The sequence below is a fragment of the Diabrotica undecimpunctata genome, chromosome 9 (genome assembly GCF_040954645.1).
Source record: "Diabrotica undecimpunctata isolate CICGRU chromosome 9, icDiaUnde3, whole genome shotgun sequence".
In the NCBI taxonomy this organism is placed as follows: Eukaryota; Metazoa; Arthropoda; class Insecta; order Coleoptera; family Chrysomelidae; genus Diabrotica; species Diabrotica undecimpunctata.
Genome location: NC_092811.1, coordinates 101,283,690 through 101,308,327, shown reverse-complemented (window position 1 = coordinate 101,308,327; position 24,638 = coordinate 101,283,690). Strand labels below are relative to the sequence as shown.

Genomic DNA, 24,638 nt, shown 5'->3' with positions numbered 1-24,638 from the left:
CGCCACTCTCAAATCTATATAAAGCAGCGGGTTTTGCAGAACCCTCAACACGCAGAGGCGTTGCAGAGCACATAGAGAAAATTAAACAGATCGCGGACGAGCGGCATGCCCTATACAAAGCTCGAACACCACGAAAGCGACTAAAATCTAGGAAAAGCTTCCTTGGAACAGTGCAGGATGAACCGCCTGAATATTTTCCTCTTCCCCAGGTTCAATGGACCGGCCAGTCCCTAGACTTTAAAACGTGGAAAACTTTGAATCGGATAAGAACGGGGGTCGCTCCAGTAAAATCAAACATGGCAAAATGGGGAAAAATCGACCAAGATGATGTGAACTGTGACTGTGGAGAAACACAGAATATGGAACATCTTCTTACATGCAGAAACTGTCCTCATCGATGTACCCTCGAAGATTTGTGGCTCGCCAACAAAGATGGAACCGACGTAGCCCGATACTGGGCCGAAATTTTATGAATGACATGTCCGGACACGATAAAGTAAAGTAAGTGTGATTCAATAAACTAGATAAACTGCACAGCACTAGCACAGAATACTAATCACAACATAATCATAACAACAAGTTGTGATTAGTATTCTGTGGCACTAGCTAGTAGCTGGCAGCACTGCTGCTGCTTCCTGTTCCTGATTGAGTGATTGTTTATTCGTGTGTTCTTCTGCTTTTATATGCATCTGTATTCGTTAATTCGTTGATATATTATTATCTTTTATTTACTTTTTAATGTGTTCATTTGTTTTTGATACACAAAACTGAAGTTTAAAAAAATGGAAGTAAAACAAGAAGTTAGTGATGAGACGTGCCAAGCAGAAATATATTGTAATGACGTTGATAATGGTCCCTTGGATATTTGTAACATTGAAATTAAGGAGGAACCCAAGAGAGAAAGTACCTATGATGGAGAATTCCCCATAAAGATTGAAATAGAACAAGAGGAACATAAACTTACGTCGTTTAAAGATAGCCAAACCAATTCAAGGGGTAAGTAAACCATATTTAATATACCTACGGATTGAAGTTCTATGAACTCGAAACATTTATCAATGCATTCTGCTTCAAGTAGTCATTCATGAATGCATTATATTGGACTCTCAACATTAATTTTTATGTAATTTGTATTTAACAGATTAATTTAGAGCACTCAACATACCAAAATATATTTTCAAGGCACCGCGTCATAGTGCTGCCATATTTTTATTTGTAAAATTAAAATGTGAATGTTTTAAAATATAAAGTTACTTTTACGAAATTATAATATGCGTTATGAAAAGCTACAAATTTTGAATGGAAATTACATAAAAAAGAACGTTTTGCACGGAATAAAAATCATTGCACAATCATTAGTAAGTGAAGCAGAATTCATTTATATAAATTTCATCTCCGCGAACATCGTTCCGGCCTATTACACTAGTATCATATTTTCTGTTATTTTAAATGCAGTTAAATATTGTAAATTATTTGACAGCACTTTCCACATCTTGTCTATTAGGACCTTCTTATTATTAGGTGTGAATGGTCAACCCCCTACAATGACACTCTTGTCTATGCATTTACCCTATACCCTACAAGTCTATACCCTACAAGTCTTGTCAATGCATTTATCTTATATATGGTAATTTAATTAATACTATTTATTTTTTTGTATCATTTTAATCAATTTTATTGTTATATGCATTTAATTATTATCGTTAATTTAATTAAAATCTATGATTTTTTATATAATTTCAATGCATTTCTGTAATATTATGTGAGAGTATGAAAAAATTGAAGATATGGCAACTTTGAAACCATTTAAACTTTGGAGATTAGATTAGGTTAGATTTTCTTTCAGATAACAGTTTTGTTTAAGTTTTGGAAAAAAATCCACTTAACACCTTTATTAATAAAACAAAAGCAATGGTTAAATTGTTTAATGACACTATTACTAAATATAACAACAGAAAGTTAACTGTATCTAATCCTATAACACCTAGGTTATATGGACTTCCTAAAATCCATAAACACAATTGTCCCATAAGGCCTGTAGTAAGTTTTTGTAACACTCCAGTTTCTATTTTATCAGAGTTTATTTATAACACAATTCAGTCTATCACTAATTTTAAACCTAAGTTCTCCATTAAAAATTCTTTAGATCTAATAGAACGTTTAAATAACATTAGGATAGAAGAGGGTTTTTATTTAGTTTCTTTTGATGTTTCCAATTTGTTTACTTCTGTACCAAGAGATGAAACATTACCTTTAGTACACAATCTTCTAGACAATTGCAACATATCAGCAAAAGACAAAGATGCTATCTTAACTATACTTAAATTCTGTCTGGATCAGGACTTCTTTCAATTCAATCAAAAAATATATAAACAACCTACAGGTTTAGCAATGGGATCTCCATTATCACCTTTTCTAGCTGATATTTTCTTAGACAGCTTAGAACAGAAGTTTGTTGACAACAACAGCAAAATAGTTTTTTGGTCAAGGTATGTTGATGATTGTATAGCTCTCATACAGGGAACCCAAGATGATGCTTTACAGATTCTGGATGGTCTTAATAACCTCCATCCCAACATCTCTTTTACTCTGGAACCAGAATCTGACAAAAAGTTGAACTTCTTGGATATGGCTATATCCCATAATAAAGATTCTTTAGAGTACAATATTTACAGAAAACCTACCCAAACAGATCATGTTATACATGAAACATCTAATCATCCAACCCAACATAAAATGGCTGCTTTCAACAGTTACATTCATAGGTTACTCAAATTTCCACTTTCTAATGATAATTTTAATTCAGAACTTTATACTCTTAAACAAATTGCTTTCAATAATGGTTATGATCCTAACATTATCTATAAGCTTCTAAATAGAGCTAAACTAAAAATTGCAGAAAAGCTTGCATATTCATCACAATGTTTTCTTCAACCTAATACTTCAATTAACACCAGATATTTCTCCTTCACTTATATTAGCAGCATTTCCAATAAAATATCTAAACTTTTTACTTCTACAATTGATAACATCAAAATTTCCTTTAAGTCACACAACACCTTAGGTTCCTTCTTAATCAACACCAAAGATAGGATGAACACACTTGACAAAAGTGGTACATGTTTACAAATTAAAATGTGATGATTGTGATGCCTCTTATGTAGGTAGAACCATTAGAAAGTTATCCACTAGAGTTTCAGAACATTTGAAAAGAACAAACTCTTCAAGTTTTGGTCAACACTTATTATCCAGTAAACACAATTCTAACATCAACACTGGTTCATCTATCTTACATGACATTAGTAGAAAGAAAAACTATATGGAGTTGGATTTATTGGAAGATTTGGAGATTACAAGGGAAACAAATGGAAACTCTCACTATCTTAATACTCAAATTAATTTAAATTGTACTAAATTTAAACCTATTTTAAAAAACTTTATTAAAGCTTCACCTCGTAGGGGACCCAGCTCGACTGTTTAGACTTCCTGCACTGAGCATATCCATATTAATTTTATAGTTCTACCATTGACTGTGGGTTCAACTGAACTACTTGGATTACACCCCATTTATATACTTTGCTTTCAATTTTGATTTTTAATTTTTAGTATTTTGATTACATAGTCAGATTTCTTCCTTTCTACAGTACTGATAGTGCTTGGTAGACCATTTTATTGTAGTCAACTACCCACTGTCTAATATATTGTTTAGTCTATTTCTTGCATTCATACTTTACTTCGACTTCAGTTGCTCTCAAACTAACACCCTAGTTATTATAGACAGGTTTGAGTGTGAGATCTGGATTATTCAATCTACTTAAAAATATTCTATATAATTTTATATTTCATCAGTGACCTCCTATAGTAGTGTCAGTTGGACCTTTGGTCAATACTTAGTTTCATAGAATTTTTAAAAAGGTGCAGATCACATATCTATGATTGTGACTGCTCATTCAAGCTGTCATTTGTCACATGTCACCCCAACATTTCCGTTAGATCGGGAGCCATTCTGTCTCCGGCTTCTGTACACAATGTAGCTATTCTTCAATAATTTTAAAGTGTTTGTTTGTCCTTGTGTAGTGTAGTGTGTTGTACAGTTATATGTTTATGACATTTTATTCTTGTCGGATAGGCCGCAATTGACGAAGTAAGTCTATAAACGTTAATCACATAAAAACTCTTATCAACCATAAACTTCGAGTTTTTAAACGTTTCTTGGCTTATTTCAGATGCCCCTGAAGATGATCTAGGGATCGAAAGTACTTGGGCAAGATTAAATTAAACTGTGCTCGATATATGCCTTTTATTTGATCAAAGTTGACCATATATGTTGCAGCATCAGATAAAAAAGCAATAATTTATGACTAGAAACAGCTGCAGGAAGAAAAAAAATTGATATTTCTTCATCTACAAAACGTGATATTGTTGCACAGTTGGTTTTCTCTATGTTATTTTTCTCAAGATTTAGTTTTGTCTTTTTTGGCTAAATTTGACGCAGTTCTGTCATGTTGTTCTATATGAAATTTCTTTTCGCATGCAACCTGTAATAGAATTTGTATTATAAATAACTACAGTTAGAACCGATTTCTTTATAATCTTAAACTAAAGGCTAAATCAATAGAACATATTCCATTTAAGTAACTTCACAATTATTGCATGAAACTCACTGATATTTCAGCAATAGTTAAAATATTTGTTTTATAATAAAATATACATAAATAAGTGTTGGTATTATATTAAAATTTAATTATATTATTCCCGTTTTAATGACGTTAATTTATGCAATCACTAAAATATTTTAAATAATATCAAATATAGAAAAGTATTAAATATTTAGTACTTTTGCCACAATTTTTTTTTACAATTTTGCCACAAACTGATCGATAAACATTGTCCTTATCCATAGGGTAGGCCCTCTTTGTATGGTATAATCGCAGTAGCGACACTAGTTATTTTCGACATTTTAAAATTAAAACAGTTAACAAATTAAACAAGCTCGACTGACGATCCTTTCACTTTCATTTTTGAGAACAAAATGATTTGCAAAAGGACAATTCTGTTCATACCTTGCGCAATAAACTTTTGAAACACCCTTTTACGAAATTATAATCGGTTACCTTCTACAACAATACCAAGAATATTAGGTAGTATCTATAGAACTATCAGTAATATTGAAGACTGAAATTTTAAAATAAAATGAACATTGGAGTTACATAGTGATCATTATCTACGGTTAGATAAATATGATTTAAAATCCGCAATTCAAAATAAATTTACGTTTATGCATTTAATGCAAATTTTTGTATAACTATGCAAAATCCCCAGATATTTGCATAAAATATGCAATATATGCATTATGCATATTTGCAAGTCTGGTCACAAGTAAACAATGTATGCTTTGTTAATAGGTTAACAGGTGGGGTTAGGAATAAACGTAATAATTTATTAAATTATTTTAATATAATATAATTTATTTAAAATAAAATAAAAAAACGGGTGTGGCAGTCCAGTGGGACTGCCGGTAGAAATTATACTTCTATACACGCGTTCGCCGTTACAAATTTATATGGGAGTCAATCTGCACAATTATTACATATGTAATGCTATAGGTAAGAGAGAGCAGAAAGAGAAACAGAATTAGATATATAGGTATATGATGCATCGTATATATGATGCTGTATATAAACAACATTTGACTTGTAATAGGAGGATTTCATCAAAATATGATAATATTTTGATGAAAATGTATATTTTTATTTTCATATATGTATGAAAAGAGTTACATGCAAAAATTTTTTTTACACATACTCTGCAGTAAAATTCATTGTTTATTTTGTTATTAATATAAAAATACAATACAATACACTGCAAAATAATTCAATAGAATAATACAATACAAATTAAAATGCAATATTCATAAGTATTTAAAAATGACAATATACGTAACTTACTTACGCATATGTTTAATTTATGATAACAATATTAATAAAAAAATATTGTTTGGTGATACAACTGTCAATTTATCTGACATTGACAAATACAATATTTAATTGTTGTTTGTTGTGTATATAAGTACACATTTGAACTTTCTTGAGATATTTACAAGTTTAATTTATAATTTAACATGCTTAACGAGGCTTGTTACTCCCGTGAAAATTTCCGATTCACTCCCGTACAAATTTCCAAAGTCGAACCCGCGTATAGAAGTATAACTTCAAAAACCAACAACTCGGATTATGTTGTAAATTTTCATTTTATTTTAAAATTTATCATTTTTGCATATATTACATATATTTAATAAAGTTAACGTGTGGTTTTTAAAAATTTCAAAAATAAAAAAGAAAATTCATATTGGGGATCGAACTCACATACACCAGCGTATGAACCAAACACGTAAAATATTTGCCAATTATACATGACACAAACGTATTTTAAAATTGACAGTTCTCGGTCATACAGTGATTTATTGAGATTATTATTTTGAAATACAAAAGACTAGAATAATTATGATCATTTAATAAATAATACAAAACATCACAAATAATAATATTAATAAATATTATATTATATATAATAACACACACACACACACATATATATATATATATATATATATATATATATATATATATATATATATATATATATATATATATATATATATATATATATATATATATATAATATTAAATATATATATGTACAAAAGGAACATTTTTATTCTCGAGAGAGGAAGAGAGAGAAAATATATCTTCTGTCTCTCTTTTACTCATTATCTTACATATGTAATGATTTCACCGATTCACTCTCATACAAATTTCCAACGTGGAGCGCGCGTATAGAAGTATAACTTCAATAAAATTACTTTATTTAATTTTAAATATTTACTTTTAAAAATACAGAAAACATAGTATTTATTAGTTAGGCCATAAACTAATAAATAATAACTTTTTTAAGCCCTTCTCCCTATTCGGATTGCCGAATATAGGCCTGTCCTAATTCTCGCCATTCATCTCTGTTGTTTGTAAGTTTTTTTAATATCGTCGCTCCAGCGCATTTGCAGTCTTCCTCGTGGTCTTTTGGCTTCATATGGCCGCCAATTTTCGATTTCTTTATTCCATCGGCCATCCTTAAGACGTTCGTTATGTCCAGCCCATTTCCATTTTGAGTGTAGCTGCCTGTTTTACAGCATCTTTTACTTATGTTTACGAATGTCCTCATTGGTTCTATGGTCTTTGAGTGAGATACCCAGCATCTGTCGTTCCATTTTTCTGATCTTCATGTTTATTTTAGTCAATGTCCAGGTTTGAGCTCCATGTGTAAGTACAGGTAGGATACAGAAATTAAACACTTTGGTTCGCAGTCTTTGAGGTACGGAGTTTGAACATCGGATTGCTCGTAGTAGTCATATTCCTTGGTCATGTGGTGAGATATTGATCAAAAAATCCCAAAAGTATACTTATTATTATACTTATAATAAATACTGCAGCAGTTTCTTTAGAACCAATGAGGCTATGTTTTATTGAATGTACTGGCAAGTGAATTAAAGAAAATGGTGGACATATCGAACACTTACTTTGATAAAAAGTTCAACGCTATTTAGTTTAACTAATTTTTAATTTGATTTGTAAATAAAATGTTTTGATTATGACTTTAATATAAAACGTAAAATGTTTGATGTAAAATCCTATTATTCTGTTATTTTGTCAAATCCTATTATTAATTATCCTGCTGATATATTTATTTTATTTAATATTTAGTTAACGATTAACTGTAGTTAAAGTTATCTCATACTAAAATTCAGAAGTATTGATGTTTTTGTCTATTTTTCCTTCGTTGCCTGGAGTAATAATTGCGTTAAATTTGAATTATGCAGCTGATTTGTAAAATGCGATTATCTCGAAAACTGTTAGGTTTTGAAGTTATTAACAGGTATATCTTTTCTTTTTTGTTAAAATAATGTGTCTTTAATATTTTTTATCACAAATACCGATAACTTGAAGAGCAAAAAAGTTAAAAGCAAATTTATGCCACATATGTGGATATATGTGGCGCCGTCTATCAGCTACATTAAAGTGTGCATCAAATTATAGTTCCTCATATTCAAAAGTACCCAGTTATAAATTTTTGAAGTTATACTTCTATACGCGCGCTCCACGTTGGAAATTTGTATGGGAGTGAATCTGTGAAATCATTACATATGTAAGATAATGAGTAAGAGACGGACAGAAGATATATTTTCTCTCTCTTCCTCTCTCGAATATAAAAATGTTCCTTTTGTATATATAATTTAATATTATATATATATATATATATATATATATATATATATATATATATATATATATATATATATATATATTATATAAAGATATATATACATATAATATTATATATATAATAAAATATTGATTAATATTATTTATGTGATATGTTTTGTATTATTTATTAAATGTTCATAATTATATTAGTCTTTTGTATTTCAAAATAATAATCTCAATAAATCACTGTATAATCCAGAACTGTCAATTTTGAAATACATTTGTGTCATGTCCTCGGTAGTATAGTAGTCAGTATTCCCGCATATCACGCGGGAGACCGGGGTTCGATTCCCAGTCGGGGAGGACTTTTTTATTAATATTATTACATGGTAAATTAAACATAATATATGCGTAAGTAGGAAAGTTATGTATATTATTGTCATTTTTAAATACTTATGAATATTGCATTTTAATTTGTATTGTATTATTATATTAATAACAAAATAAACAATAAATTTTACTGCAGAGTATGTGTAAAAAAATTTTTGCATTCCACTCCTTTCATACATATATGAAAATAAAAATATACATTTTCATCAAAATATTGATTCAATCCTTTATTTACTACTCATATACTCCTATTACAGGTCAAAAGTTGTTTATTAATTGTTAGTAAGTTGTTATTAATTCTGTTTCTCTTTCTGCTATGTCTTACCTATATCATTACATATGTAATGATTGTGCAGATTGACTCCCAAATAAATTTGAAACGGCGAATGCGTGTATAGAAGTGTAACTTCCACCGGCAGTCCCACTGGACTGCCACACCCGCTTTTTTTATAAATAAGTGTTCACAAACATGAAAGTTCTAGCGAAAAATAAAATTTTAAATTTCCACTTTAACACCCTGTATCATTCTTAATATCAACATTTTATAAGAGCAAGTTGGCTTAAATCGGAATATTTTAAAGTGCAAAATCTACGGTTTCCTTGTGTACAATTACTTAAGGACCACCCTGTAAATGTAATATTGTTCATATTTTCATGCGAAATAAAATTTTTTTGTGCATTTTTAGAAAAGTTATTAATTATTTTCAAATAGCCGACTTTTGAAGCTATTTTTGCAATAATTAAGCAACAAATTAAGAAAAATAACTTTACAACTCTCATTTTAAAGTATTTTCTATGCTTTTTTAATAAAATTGTGTCACTTTTTCATATAATTTGCTGGTCTTCAACCTTAGTATTTAAAATCAAATAGCGGCCTTATATTTATTATAAGTAAAAAATAACGTTTAATCAGTTGCATATTTTGTTTATTACATATTATCACCAAATAAAAGCAGTTGTTAGATACTTGTATCAAAGAGTGTTACGAAAAGGGCTTCTTATTTGTTAATTTCTCTGGTCTATAAAGGTACCCGGGTGCCTACACCGTCATTAGAGAGTGTAAGAACTTCAGATGAAATTATTTTCATACAATAATGATAAAAAACTAAAAAAAGAGGATAAAGTGAACTAAAAGACTATCTTAGAGATGTCATGGAACCAGAATTCAAGACGACTCGAAAAATCCTAAAAACAAGTTATTGAAAACTACAAAAGGTATCCATGCTTACTCTGGTATTGTTATTGTAGTTCTGCTCTATTGTAAAAAAAATGTATTTTCTCATTTTATAGAATTGCGCTTGCCCGTAAATAACTAAATAATATTTAGATTGGTGTAAAATTTAGTATATTGTTGCTTTAGTTTTTGGTGAAAAAATAAGTGTTAGTTTTTATTTTAGGCTTTCCCCAGGAGGAGAAAACATTGGAAAATATAGAAACAATACCCCTATCTACATGTAATACAGAACAACATACGAGTCAACCTGTTGAAAAAAATACATTAAAATGTGAAGTTTGTTTTAAGCAGTTTTCTAAACTAAGTAATTTGAAAGAACATATGAGGTTGCATACTGGAGAAAAACCATACAAATGTGAAATTTGTTTTAAGCAGTTTTCTCAACTAAGTAATTTGAAAAAACATATGAAATTGCACACTGGAGAACAACCATATAAGTGTGAAATTTGTTTTAAACAGTTTTCTCAACTAGGTGATTTGAAAAAACATATGAGATTGCACACTGGAGACAAACCATATAAGTGTGAGATTTGTTTCAAGCAGTTTTCATATATAAGTATTATGAAACAACATATGAGATTACACACTGGGGAACAACCATACAAGTGTGAAATTTGTTTTAAGCAGTTTTCTAAACTAAGTAATTTGAAAGAACATATGAGGTTGCATACTGGAGAAAAACCATACAAATGTGAAATTTGTTTTAAGCAGTTTTCTCAACTAAGTAATTTGAAAAAACATATGAAATTGCACACTGGAGAACAACCATATAAGTGTGAAATTTGTTTTAAACAGTTTTCTCAACTAGGTGATTTGAAAAAACATATGAGATTGCACACTGGAGAAAAACCATACAAGTGTGAAACTTGTTTTAAGCAGTTTTCTCAACTAAGTAATTTGAAACAACATATGAGATTACACACTGGAGAACAACCATATAAGTGTGAAATTTGTTTTAAGCAGTTTTCTCAACTAAATCATATGAAAGAACATATGAGATTGCACACTGGAGAAAAACCATACAAGTGTGAAACTTGTTTTAAGCAGTTTTCTCAACTAGGTAATTTGAAAAAACATATGAGATTGCACACTGGAGAACAACCATATAAGTGTGAAATTTGTTTTAAGCAGTTTTCTCAACTAAATCATATGAAAGAACATATGAGATTGCACACTGGAGAAAAACCATACAAGTGTGAAATTTGTTTTAAGCAGTTTTCTCAACTAAGTAATATGAAACAACATAAGAGATTGCACACTGGGGAAAAGCCTTATAAGTGAAGTTTTTTTAAGCGGTTCCCAAAAAAACGGCAGATTAAAATCACATTTGAAAGTTCACATTAGATAAAAGTCTTACAAGTGCGAAATTTGTTTTAAACAGTTTGTTCGAGCAGCTAATCAGAGAACACATAATCTGATATTCCAGAGTCAAGAAAGATCTTAACTGTGAAATTTTTCCCTATTTGTACAATCCCGCATATGTAAATTTACCAATATGTCATATTTTATTCTAAGTGATCTTAATGATACATTGGAAGATGCACACTTAATCAATTAAACCGGTGCAACCTCCACACCTTCCACTATAAAGCGAAGAGAGGATTTGTCCCGGCTCCCTTTGAGAACTAACACGTCTGTTTTCTGAGGCGCTAGCTGTAGATCGTTCTCTCTGATCCACCTACTAATACTACGCAAGGCTGTGTATGTCCGTTTTCTGACTCACCTTCGCAACCAGTGCGAGATCATAAGCTACAAGAGTGCATCCCCTTGGCATCTCTAGCCTCAACACCCCGTCGTACAGGACATTCCACAGGATGGGACCTAGTACTGAACCCTGCGGAACACCCTGCGACAAACTGATGCTGGTATTTTTTTCTTTTATGGACCTGTCAGTAAAGTATCTGTCAATTACATTGATCAGGTACTCACTAACGCTTAATTCTCTCAGCCTGGACATGATTTTTTCCCATGATGCCATGTTAAAGGCATTCTTGACGTCAAGAAAGATGAGAGCCATCCATCTCTTTGTAGCCTGCGTGACTAAAGAGGTTACTTCTCTCACTGCATCTATGGTGTATCTTTTGGCTCTAAAACCATATTGACGGTCGCTCAGAGCATTCTTTTCTTCCATCTTTCTCAAGGCAGTCTTTTACAAGCTGTTCGTACAATATATAGCTATCGAACTAAGAAGCCAACTTTTCCGAAATCACACCTCTTCCTCTTCACCTCTACCTTTCGGGATAAGGAAAACCTTAGCTGCTTTCAACATTGTAGGAAACTGCTGTTTTGTCGTCCTCAAATAAAACGCGGTATGTGCAGCCAACTTAAAACAGAGAAGTCGGCTCATCGCACTCATATGTTCTGAAAACTTTTTAACGCAAAACATGTTCTAAAGATAGTTGAACTTTATTAAAAAATATATTCTTTATTTAAAAATCATGTTTTTATCAAAACTGTAAATAAAAAGTCATATACCGCGTTTTAATTGAGCAGCGGAAATATTACTCGATCAGAAATAGTGCCGTATCTTCATTTTATTTACAAATATATTTTTTACAAGGAAGAATAGTTACCCAAAAAGAAAAATGAATAGCTTATAACTGTTTATTATATACGTAAAATACCATAATGTCATAAATGTTCAAAATACAAATAATCTTTTTTCTCTCTAGGGAATCCTTTTTCTACATCTGGCTTTTTTTAAAGAAAGTATGGGTTTAAGAAGTTCTTTTTGTTTCATCGCTTTATTCATTAGGAAATCCAAAATATAAAACTGTCCATTAGCTCAGCCACAATCTTGACCATATCTGAAAGGTATGGTCGGTTTTCTAAATCTCTCTTTAATTTAGTTTGCGACGTCATATTTTCCAAATATAAAAGTCTGTAAAATTTATTTCTTTAACTTCCACATTTCCTTTGCGACTACTTCCAACTGCATTAATAAAATCGCTAAAAGCATACATTTTTGCTTCCTCTTCATAGGGAGTTACATTTGGCGATGAAAACTATCAGCGGACATAAAAGTATGTCCAGGTTCGAAGTAGTTGAAAGTTATTTTTTCGGCTTGTGTGTCGTTAGAATTTATCATTCTCACTACAAAAGTAAACAATGTCCAGTTCTTATTCTGGCTGGCATAGTTGTCCATCCATATTATTATATTATTGGCGTCCCTATGAAACTTCAGAAAGACGTAAAATGTACTAATAATATCTTCTTTCGAACGTTTACTAATTCCTTCATGCCAAACAACGGCAAACGGCTTATTATTTTTCGATAGTTTACCCAGAGTGATAAAAGTTTCATTAAAAGCTATTAATCTTTGTAAAAAAATAACTTTTTTAAACGTATCCATTCTTGACAGCATGGTGACTTTGCAGATCGCACGGAGCACATTTTGTTTCAGAACTAAATGTAGTTTCTGATTGTTCTCTATATAATTGAAGTGATTCTTTGACACGATTTATATGGTTTTTCCAGAAAACAATTTGTTACACGATTCTTGAAAAATTTCATTGTTATGCCCATGAAGTTTAAATGAATCACATATGTCGCATTCTTCATGTCAAGCTTAGTGAACGAGATATTTTTGGCTATAACTTTTCTCCGGTAAGTCTCATATGAAACATTTACATCTGGAAACTTTTCCTAAAAATCCTTATGCATTAGTGTGATTGATACATACACCAAGGCATCAGGTGTTCGGCGCGTGCTCCCTGCGATAATGGGAAACCTCCGGGTGAAATGACTCAATGTAAGCATTTATTTCTGAGTTGTCTATTTTTATGATGAAGTCATCTTTTAATTACCTTTCATGTAACACGCGGTCGTTATTTGGGTTATATCCCAATATTGTTAGATAAAATGTCGCATACGTTTATCGACTCACCTTCCTCATTACCCAGATAGTACTTAAATGTCGCGATAAACATAGTAAATTTGTGATTTTACTACAGATTTGCGTCATACATATCTTCTTGTAAAGATAGATCTCCATTTTTCTCCAAAGCCGTAGATAATATATATTTCGTTCTATTGTGAGCCATCTCTTGAGCAATCAAATCTCAAAAAACAACTGCAAAGAACCACTACTATAAAAACTAATAAAAAGTACCACAAAATAAGCGCCAAATTAAAACCAAAATTTAAGAAATCTCAAACGCAATGCAAATAAAACTGAACGAATATTATACACTCGCGATCATAAAATCCGGGTCATCTTGAAAATTTTAAGTTTCTTAAATATTTTTGCCTCTGGTGCAGTAATAACCTTTTTTTTTGGCTAATGTATTTTTTATTTGTCATCAATGTTTGTTTTGAAAGAAAAAAATGGTTTTTCATTGCTTTTATTGAAAAAAACAGAAAACAAATCAAATTGTTGATAAAACAGACATACGAAAAAAAATGGAAAATTTAGAACGTGGTAAAAAATCAGTGAAATTTCAATGACCAATATCGTGTATTGCCTCCCCTTGCTCTAATAACTTCTTGCAGACGACGGGACATACTCTCAATTTTTCTCCGGATTACATGTTGTGGTATGTTATTCCACTTTCTCACTAACAGATCCTTAAGCTCCTGTGCGTTGTTAGGAGGATGTGTATGGGTTTGAATACGTTTTTTCAAATCGTCCTGTAGATGTTCGATGGGATTCAGGTCCGGAGATCTAGCTGGCCAGGGTACCCTCGTAATTCCAACTTCGTCCAAGTATTACATACTGATCCTGGCAACGTACGGTCGCACGTTGTCCTGCATAAAAACGGCGTTTTCCCCAAGCCCTGCCATTTTGGGCATAACATGTTCTTCCGGAAACTCCGTAATGTACCTTCGTGCAGTTAGGGACCCATTTTCGATGAAGGGTAATTCTGTGTGGAAGTCGGAAGATATACCTCCCCAAGCCATGACCGAGCCTCCACCAAATGGCATTCTTGGAGCAATGCAAGCTTGTGAAAATCGTTCACCGGTTCTCCTCCAAACTCTTACACGTCCATCGGATCCAGTTAGGCAGAAACGGGATTCATCTGAGAATAACACTTTGCTACAATCGTTAATTCCCCAATGCGCGTATTGTCGAGCAAAAGCTAGTCGTGCAACTCGAGGCACCCGGCGAAGTGGCGGTCCTCTAGCCATTACCCGAGAAGATAGTCAAGAAGAACGAAGTCTTCTTCTGACTGTTACAACACTAAAATTGCGATTTCGTACTTCCTCTAGACGATTTTGATGCATAACCGCATTTGAGGTCCGGTTTCGTAAAGCCTGAAACACAAGGAAACGGTCATCTAGTGCCTTGGTCGTTCTTCTTCGTCCAGAGCCAGGTCGCCTGGTTAGCAAACTTGCCTCCTGAAAGCGTTGAAGCACTAGTTGAACCGTAGAAAGGCTTACGCCAACAGTTCTTGCGACTTGCCGTTGGGTGTGACCGTCTTCCACAAGTGCAACAATTTGTACCGTTTCAACAACAGTCAAAGGCATTTTTGTCAAAAAATAAATAATGGTACTAATAAACACTAATGGTGGCAATAATAAACGTTTGTCCGTTGCATTTGAACAGAAAGTCGAAGTACAAACGAGACATTTAAAACAAGCGGAGTTACAGGTAGCGTTCATTTTGGGAAGTGTGCACTTTACCGCGAAATCGGCACTATTGGAATTCTTTGTTACAAAGGAAACCGCAACAATTCTCAGAAACATGCATTAGTTTGTATTTGTGTTATTATTATTTACGATAAAGCTCGTTAAAAATGAAATATCGGTGATTTTCAAGGTGACCCGGATTTTATGATCGCGAGTGTATTTTTACAACACGAGTTTCGATAAAAACGCGGTAAATGCGCTGTGCTCAATTAAAACGCGGCAAATACATGATACTCGCTAGCACATACCGCTTTTTAGTTGAGTACTACGTAGATACCGCATTTTAGTTAAGCAACTATTGAAATTTAGCACATACGGCATATTCCAATTTGTTTATTTTCGTAGTAAATAAAATGATACGGTTTTCAGACATTGCAGAAGCGTAAATAAGGTCACAGTAAAAACTCGATTTTCAATTTTTTTGCAGATACCGCGTTTTAATTGAGGACGGCAGTGTTGTTCAAGCAGTTTGTTTAGCAAAATTTTCTTTGCTTAGAACCAGAGATATTCCGATTTTTGTTTTGAATTTATGAATTCAGTTTTTGAAATAGTAAAATTGAGAAATAAAAATGCTAACTCGGATTCTAAGCGTCGTAGGACATTGATTTTTTTTTTTTTTTTTTTTTTTTTTTTTTTTTTTTTTTTTTTTTTTTTTTTTTTTTTTTTTTTTTTTTTTTAAATTCGTGTAAAAGTGCCAATGTTTCGAATAAAACAATTAACTTTCTATTTTGATTTATTTTAAATTTTTCTAAGCTTAAAATCACATTACTTCTACTTATTTTACAATATTCAACAATAATTTGTTATTCATTTAATTATTCAATTTGAAAAAGTAAACCTTTCTCTTCAATTTGGTGCTTTCAGAATTTATTTATTTAACCTTGCAGATAAAAGCTTTCTGGGATAAACAATTTCAATTTTGCAATTACTGTTAAGAGAAACTTCTTGAAATTTTTATAGTTACATACAGGGTGGTCCTTAAGTAATTGTATAAAAAGAAAACGTAGATTCTGCACTGTAAAATATTCCGATTCATGCCAACTTGCTCTTATAAAATGTTGATATTAAGAAAGATACAGTTAAAGTAAATTTAAAATTTTATTTTTCGCTATAACTTTCACGTTTGTAAGTATTTATGGGTAAAAATTTACAATTGGATGTTTTTGAGTAGAAGAAATTATAATTTTATACATAATTTGATGTAGCTGATAGAGGGCGCCCACGATATCATAATAGCCCTACAGCAGCTTATAAAAGAAATATGGATACAGAAGTCCCTTCCCAATGATTGGAATATTGGAATACTTTGCACCATACACAAAAAGGGTGATATCTTTGAATGCTCTAACTATCGAGGAATTACGCTCCTAAATGCAGCGTATAAAATATTCTCCAATATACTATGCCATCGTATGGCACCATATGCAGAGCGAATAATAGGACAATACCAGGCTGGTTTCAGAGGTGGTAAATCAACAATTCATCAGATTTCAACCCTAAGACAAATTCTAGAGAAAACACTGGAATACGGTGTAGACACGCACCACATATTTATAGACTACAAGGCAGCCTACGACTCTGTAAATAGAAGAGAATTGTTTAGAGCAATGATAGACCTAGGAGTACCAAATCAGTTGGTAAGTTTAACCAAACTAACCCTTGAAAAAGTTGAATGCAAAGTACGAATCCAGGGGGAACTCTCTGAACCTTTTAAAACAAATAACGGGCTACGTCAGGGAGACCCACTCTCCTGTATACTATTCAATCTAGCTTTGGAAAAAGTAATACGTACGTCACAAATCACAACTACCGGTTCAATATATAACAAATCTGTGCAAATCTTAGCATATGCTGATGATATCAATATTGTTGGGAGAACGGAAAACGCAGCACGAGAGGCGTACGTAGCATTAAAGGAAGCGGCTACAAAAATGGGTTTAATAATAAACACCAACAAAACAAAATACATGAAAATAGGTACGCAACCACAAACACTACGGCCACTTGTTATAGAAAATGACGTCATCGAAGCAGTTAACGAATTTGTATACCTGGGAACGCTCGTCAATACTGAAAATGACACTACCGCAGAGATAAACCGCCGAATTTGCACGGCTAATAGATGCTATTTTGGGCTTAATCTCCTTTTTAAATCTACAGTTATATCAAGAAATACAAAAGTAAAACTCTACAAAACAATAATACGCCCAGTCCTAACATATGGTTCAGAAACCTGGACTTTAACAAAAAGTAATGAAAACATGTTAGGATGTTTCGAAAGAAAAATACTAAGGCGCATCTATGGAGCGGTAAATGAAAATGGTGCCTGGAGAAGACGATACAACTTCGAACTCTATAGGATATACCAGGAACCAGATATCGTAAAACACATAAAGATAGGACGTCTAAGGTGGGTAGGCCATGTTATGCGGATGGAGCAAACCGACCCAGCTAGAAAAACGCTCCTTGATAGACCTATTGGTCAAAGAAGAAGAGGAAGACCCAGAACAAGATTCCTAGATAACATCGATGAAGACATGAGAAATATGGAAATACGTGCTTGGCGGAGGAAGGCGATGGATAGGGACGACTGGAGAAAAATTCTTGGGGAGGCTAGGACCCACACAGGGTTGTAAAGCCAAAATGATGATGATGATGATAGAGGGCGCCACGTATGTGGCATACATTTGCCCTTAACTTTTTTTTCTCTTTAAGTTAGCGGTTTTTGTGTTAAAAATATTAAATATACATTATTTTTACAAAGAAAAGGTATACCTGTTAATAAACTTAAAATTTATTCTCAAAAGTATACTTATTATTATACTTATAATAAATACTGCAGCAATTTCTTTAGAACCAATGAGGCTATATTTTATTGAATGTATTGACAAATGAATTAAAGAAAATGGTGACATATCGAACACTTACTTTGACAAAAAGTTCAACGTTATTTAGTTTAACTAATTTTTAATTTGATTTGTAAATCAAATGTTTTGATTATGACTTATAGGTAAAATCTTGACGACTCCTTTGTCGATATTCTATCGTCGATAGAATATTTTTACGAACGAAACTACATTTACACACTAAGGTCTTCATAATTTAAAGAAAAATCATTTATGAGATACTGAATATCCTCAGGTTAAGAGAGAAATGCGTTTTATATGCTTATGGTTTGGAACCATTGGTAATCAATTTTTACGGACATGCGAATTACCTTGTAATTTGAATAGTGATATTTTATTTATATTTTTTATAAAATGATTTTATTGATTTGTTAGAAGAATCATCATCAAACCTAAGGCAAAATATATGGTTTATGCAAGATGGTACACCACCACATTATAGAGAGAGGACAGTGAAAACATACTTAAATACAACTTTTCTGAACGTTGGATTGGTCGTAGTAGTCATATTCCTTGGTCATGTGGTGGGATATTGATAAAAAAATCCCAAAAGTATACTTATTATTATACTTATAATAAATACTGCAGCAGTTCCTTTAGAACCAATGAGGCTATATTTTATTGAATGTACTGGCAAATGAATTAAAGAAAATGGTGGACATATCGAACACTTACTTTGACAAAAAGTTCAACGCTATTTAGTTTAACTAATTTTTAATTTGATTTGTAAATAAAATGTTTTGATTATGACTTTAATATAAAACGTAAAATGTTTGATGTAAAATCCTATTATTCTGTTATTTTGTCAAATCCTATTATTAATTATCCTGCTGATATATTTATTTTATTTAATATTTAGTTAACGATTAACTGTAGTTAAAGTTATCTCATACTAAAATTCAGAAGTATTGATGTTTTTGTTTATTTTTCTTTCGTTGCCTGGAGTAATAATTGCGTTAAATCTGAATTATGCAGCTGATTTGTAAAATGCGATTATCTCGAAAACTGTTAGGTTTTGAAGTTATTAACAGGTATATCTTTTGTTTTTTGTTAAAATAATGTGTCTTTAATATTTTTTATCACAAATACCGATAACTTGAAGAGCAAAAAAGTTAAAAGCGAATTTATGCCACATATGTGGATATATGTGGCGCCGTCTATCAGCTACATCAAAGTGTGCATCAAATTATAGTTCCTCATATTCAAAAGTACCCAGTTGTAAATTTTTATAAATAAGTGTTCACAAACATGAAAGTTCTAGCGAAAAATAAAATTTCAAATTTCCACTTTAACACCCTGTATCTTTCTTAATATCAACATTTTATAAGAGCAAGTTGGCTTAAATTGGAATATTTTAAAGAATTTGTGGGATGGTTCTGTGGATCTACGGTTTCCTTGTGTACAATTAATTAAGGACCTGTATATGTAATATTGTCCATATTTTCACGCGAAATAAAATTTTTTTGTGCATTTTTAGAAAAGTTATTAATTATTTTCAAATAGCCGACTTTTGAAGCTATTTTTGCAATAATTAAGCAACAAATTAAGAAAAATAACTTTATAAACTCTAATTTTAAAGTATTTTCTATGCTTTTTTAATAAAATTGTGTCACTTTTTCATATAATTTGCTGGTCTTCAACCTTAGTATTTAAAATCAAATAGCTGCCTTACATTGATTATAAGTAAAAAATGACGTTTAATCTGTTGCATATTTTGTTTGTTACATATTATAACCAAATAAAAGCAGTTGTTAGATACTTGTATCAAAGAGTGTTACGAAAAGGGCTTCTTATTTGTTAATTTCTCTGGTCTATAAAGGTACCCGGGTGCCTACACCGTCATTAGAGGTTGTAAGAACTTCAGATGAAATTATTTTCCTACAATAATGACAAAAAACTAAAAAAAGAGGATAAAGTGAACTAAAAGACTATCTTAGAGATGTCATGGAACCAGAATTCAAGATGACTCGAAAAATCCTAAAAACAAGTTATTGAAAACTACAAAAGGTATCCATGCTTACTCTGGTATTGTTATTGTAGTTCTGCTCTATTGTAAAAAAATGTATTTTCTCATTTACTAAATCTCAAATAACTAAATAATATTTAGATATTTAGATTGGTGTAAAATTTAGTATATTGTTGCTTTAGTTTTTGGTGAAAAAATAAATGTTAGTTTTTATTTTAGGCTTTACCCAGGAGGAGAAAACATTGCAAAATATAGAAACAATACCCCTATATACATGTAATACAGAACAACATACGAGTCAACCTTTTGAAGAAAATACATTAAAATGTGAAGTTTGTTTTAAGCAGTTTTCTCATCGAAGTCATATGAAAGAACATATGAGATTGCATACTGGAGAAAAACCATACAAGTGTGAAATTTGTTTTAAGCCGTTTTCTCAACGAAGTCATATGAAAGAACATATGAGCTTGCACACTGGAGAACAACCATATAAGTGTGAAATTTGTTTCAAGCAGTTTTCATATATAAGTAATATGAAACGACATATGAGATTACACACTGGGGAACAACCATACAAGTGTGAAATTTGTTTTAAGCAGTTTTCTCAACTAAGTAATTTGAAAAAACATATGAGATTGCACACTGGACAACAACCATATAAGTGTGAAATTTGTTTTAAACAGTTTTCTCAACTAGGTAATTTTAAAAAACATATCAAATTGCACACTGGAGACCAAGCATATAAGTGTGAAATTTGTTTTAAACAGTTTTCTCAACTAGGTAATTTGAAAAAACATATGAGATTGCACACTGGAGAACAAGCATATAAGTGTGAAATTTGTTTCAAGCAGTTTTCATATATAAGTAATATGAAACGACATATGGGATTACACACTGGGGAACAACCATACAAGTGTGAAATTTGTTTTAAGCAATTTTCTCAACTAAGTCATATGAAAGAACATATGAGATTGCACACTGGAGAAAAACCATACAAGTGTGAAACTTGTTTTAAGCAGTTTTCTCAACTAGGTAGTTTGAAACAACATATGAGAACGCATACTGGAGAAAAACCATACAAGTGTGAAATTTGTTTTAAGCAATTTTCTAAATTAAGTCATATGAACGTACATATGATATTGCACACTGGAGAAAAACCATACAAGTGTGAAACTTGTTTTAAGCAGTTTTCTCAACTAGGTATTTTGAAACAACATATGAGAACGCATACTGGAGAAAAACCATACGAGTGTGAAATTTGTTTTAAGTCGTTTTCTCAGTCCAGTACTATTACATACCATATGATATCGCATGCTGGAGAAAAACCATACAAGTGTGAAATTTGTTTTAAGCAGTTTTCTCGACTAAGTAATATGAAACAACATAAGAGATTGCACACTGTGGAAAAAGCTTAGAAGTGTGAAGTTTTTTTAAGCGGTTTTAAAAAAACGGCAGTTTAAAATCATATTTGAGCGTGCACACTAGATAAAAGCCTTACAAGTGCGAAATTGCACACTGGAGAAAAAACTTAGAACTATGTAATTTGTTACAAGGATTTTGTGTGGCACAACAATTGAAACGGCGTGTAAGGACGCACACTAAATAAAAACCTTACAAGTGCGAAATTTGTTTTAAACAGTTTGCTCGAGCAGGTGATCAGAGAACACGTAATCTGATATTCCAGAGTCAAGAAAGATCTTAACTTGTGAAATTTTTCGCTATTTGTACAATCGCGCATATGTAAATTTACCAATATGTCATATTTTATTCTAAGTGATTTTAATGATACATTGGAAGATGCACACTTGAAAGAAACTGTTGAGATTTGTGTTATAAATAGATGTTGATATTATTTAGAACAATTACTTATTTGTCAGGAATACTTTTTTAATAAATTCATGGCATTGATAAATTATCCAGTATTTGGCATCAATTTTCGTTATTAAATGAAAAAGTGCTTCAAGTACGTAGGTCGTCCAGAAAGCAAAGAATGATTGCGAATCACGAGCGGCGCCGATCCCTGTCGGCTCGATTTAGTGCGCGCCAGTCACCTCTGTCGCATCGGTGTGAACTAAGTCTTGTTAGTGTGTGGTCACGCGTTTTCATTTTATACAATTTTGGAATGGCGCCGCCCATTGAAACTCCCGTCAAATATGAAATACGCCGCGTGATTCGATTTTTAAACGTAAGGATTTAATTCACTTAAGAGTTTATGACTAGGGGTGAAACAATAAATTTCTTTTGCAAAACCCTTCAAAGACTAAGACGTGCAATACAGAATAAATACCGAAGGTGTCGAAGAAGGTTTCTGATTCACGACAATGCTCGACCCTATGCATCGGCAAGAACTCAGCAAGAATTTCAACTATGTAGCGGTTATATTGGCCTACCACATTGTGTATCACTTATAAGTGGTTGAAAGTGGGGACTAAGCAATTACTGGGCTTGAGATAGGGCAAGCAAACAAACCGAAACGTTTGCGAATGACCACTCTTGATTTGGTTGGAGAGCTGGGTCATAAGTAAGTGAATAAAAGGGACTGGATGGAGTAACTACAAAGAAAGAAATCAAAAAATACTTACATAGATTTCCTGGACAATACAACACAAGAAGGTTCCTAAACTATTTGAAAAGGACGTCGTTTACAAGAATCTTCTCGCTGGATGGAAAGAAAGGATTTTCTTTCCTAAAAAATATTAAAAGGTGAAAATATTTTTAAAGGAAATTTTTATACAACTGCTGGTTTAGAGAGATACATTATATATTTATTATTACTTCACATTAACAGTTATTACAAATAATATTAACAAAATTTAAAAACAAAACTTACAGTGGCGCTATTTGTGACGATTTACAACAAGCTCCAGACGTTGGGGAAACTAGAGGAATTTAAATTATTACTAAAATGAAAATATCTAGATTTTTCAACGGAGCTTACATTGAGGTTAACCTTCAAAACAAACAATTCAAATTTATGGTTATGTATCAAACGTTCGGATTAATTTTAATTATAACAGTCAACTTTATTTAACAGAAAACTAATATGACAATTAGCTAATCCATAAAACTTATAATTTCATTTATTTACAATTTTTTAGTTTGTCATGAAAGCAAATTTCATGACTCCTCTCTATTCGGATTGCCAAATATAGACCTCTCCTAATTCTCGCCATTCTTCTCTGTTGTTTGTAAGACATTTCCACACTGGTCCTGCAGTTCTTTTAATATTGTCGCTCCAGCGCATTTGCGGTCTTCCTCGTGGTCTGTTGACTTCATATGGCCGCCAATTCTCGATTTCTTTTTTCTATCGGCCATCCTTAAGACGTTCGTTATGTCCAGCCCATTTCCATTTTGAGTGTAGCTGCCTGTTCGACAGAATCTTTTACTTTTGTTTACGAATGTCCTCATTGGTTCTATGGTCTTTGAGTGAGATACCTAGTATCTGCCGTTCCATTTTTCTGATCTTTTAAGTTTTTCTGATCTTTATGTTTATTTTAGTAAATGTCCAGGTTTGAGCTCCATGTGTAAGTACAGGTAGGATACAGGAATTAAACACTTTGGTTCGCAGAGGTATATTTTTATTTTTAAGTACGTATGAGAGTCTTCCGAATGCTGCCCATCCCATTTTTACACGTCTGCTTATTTCGGTAGTCTGATTTTCTTTGCTTACCTTGACATTTTGACCCAGATACAGTCCGTCTAATTTACAAACCATTGCACGTCATCGGCGTCATAGACCGTGACGTCACATGATACCAATACGAAATATTTAGGTGGTAGGTGTGTTTTGTTTTATAATCACTTTGCCGAGTACACTGGCATTACAGCCACTAGACATATTTTATTATATACGCGTAGAAATAATATTTAAAGATATCTATTAATGTTAACTTAAAGAAATACACAATAATATGTTTCATTAATTTGTATAAATGCATTATAAATCGTTTTTATGAAGAACATTTGTTCGGAACACACGTTCCGAAGCGTTGAAGCTTTAGTTTTGTTTTTATTATTTACTATTAATTAAACTATGTTGTTTTTTAAACAAGCGGCTCAAATTGTTTTTAACAAGATTATTTTTTAACTCTTGTTTTGTTTCTATTTATTTACATTAAATATTAATTTATGTTGTTGTATACTGTTGTTGTACACTTTTGCAATAATTATGTGACCTATTTGATTAAAAATGGATTCAGGAATTTTTTATACTTCGGCAACTATGTCAACTTCGATCTCTGACGTAGATAATGACG

General features: G+C 31.8%; 1 protein-coding gene across 1 annotated transcript in view; it reads left to right on the top strand.

Moving 5' to 3' along the window:
• Positions 1-614: 614 nt before the first annotated feature.
• LOC140450328 (N-alpha-acetyltransferase 35, NatC auxiliary subunit-like) overlaps positions 615-24,638 on the top strand; it is a 123,477-nt gene continuing 99,453 nt past the window's right edge. Inside the window, exon 1 of the mRNA XM_072543906.1 lies at positions 615-996. Coding sequence (XP_072400007.1) covers positions 783-996 — 214 coding nt within the window. The 5' untranslated portion in view covers positions 615-782. The remainder of the gene's footprint in view (positions 997-24,638) is intronic.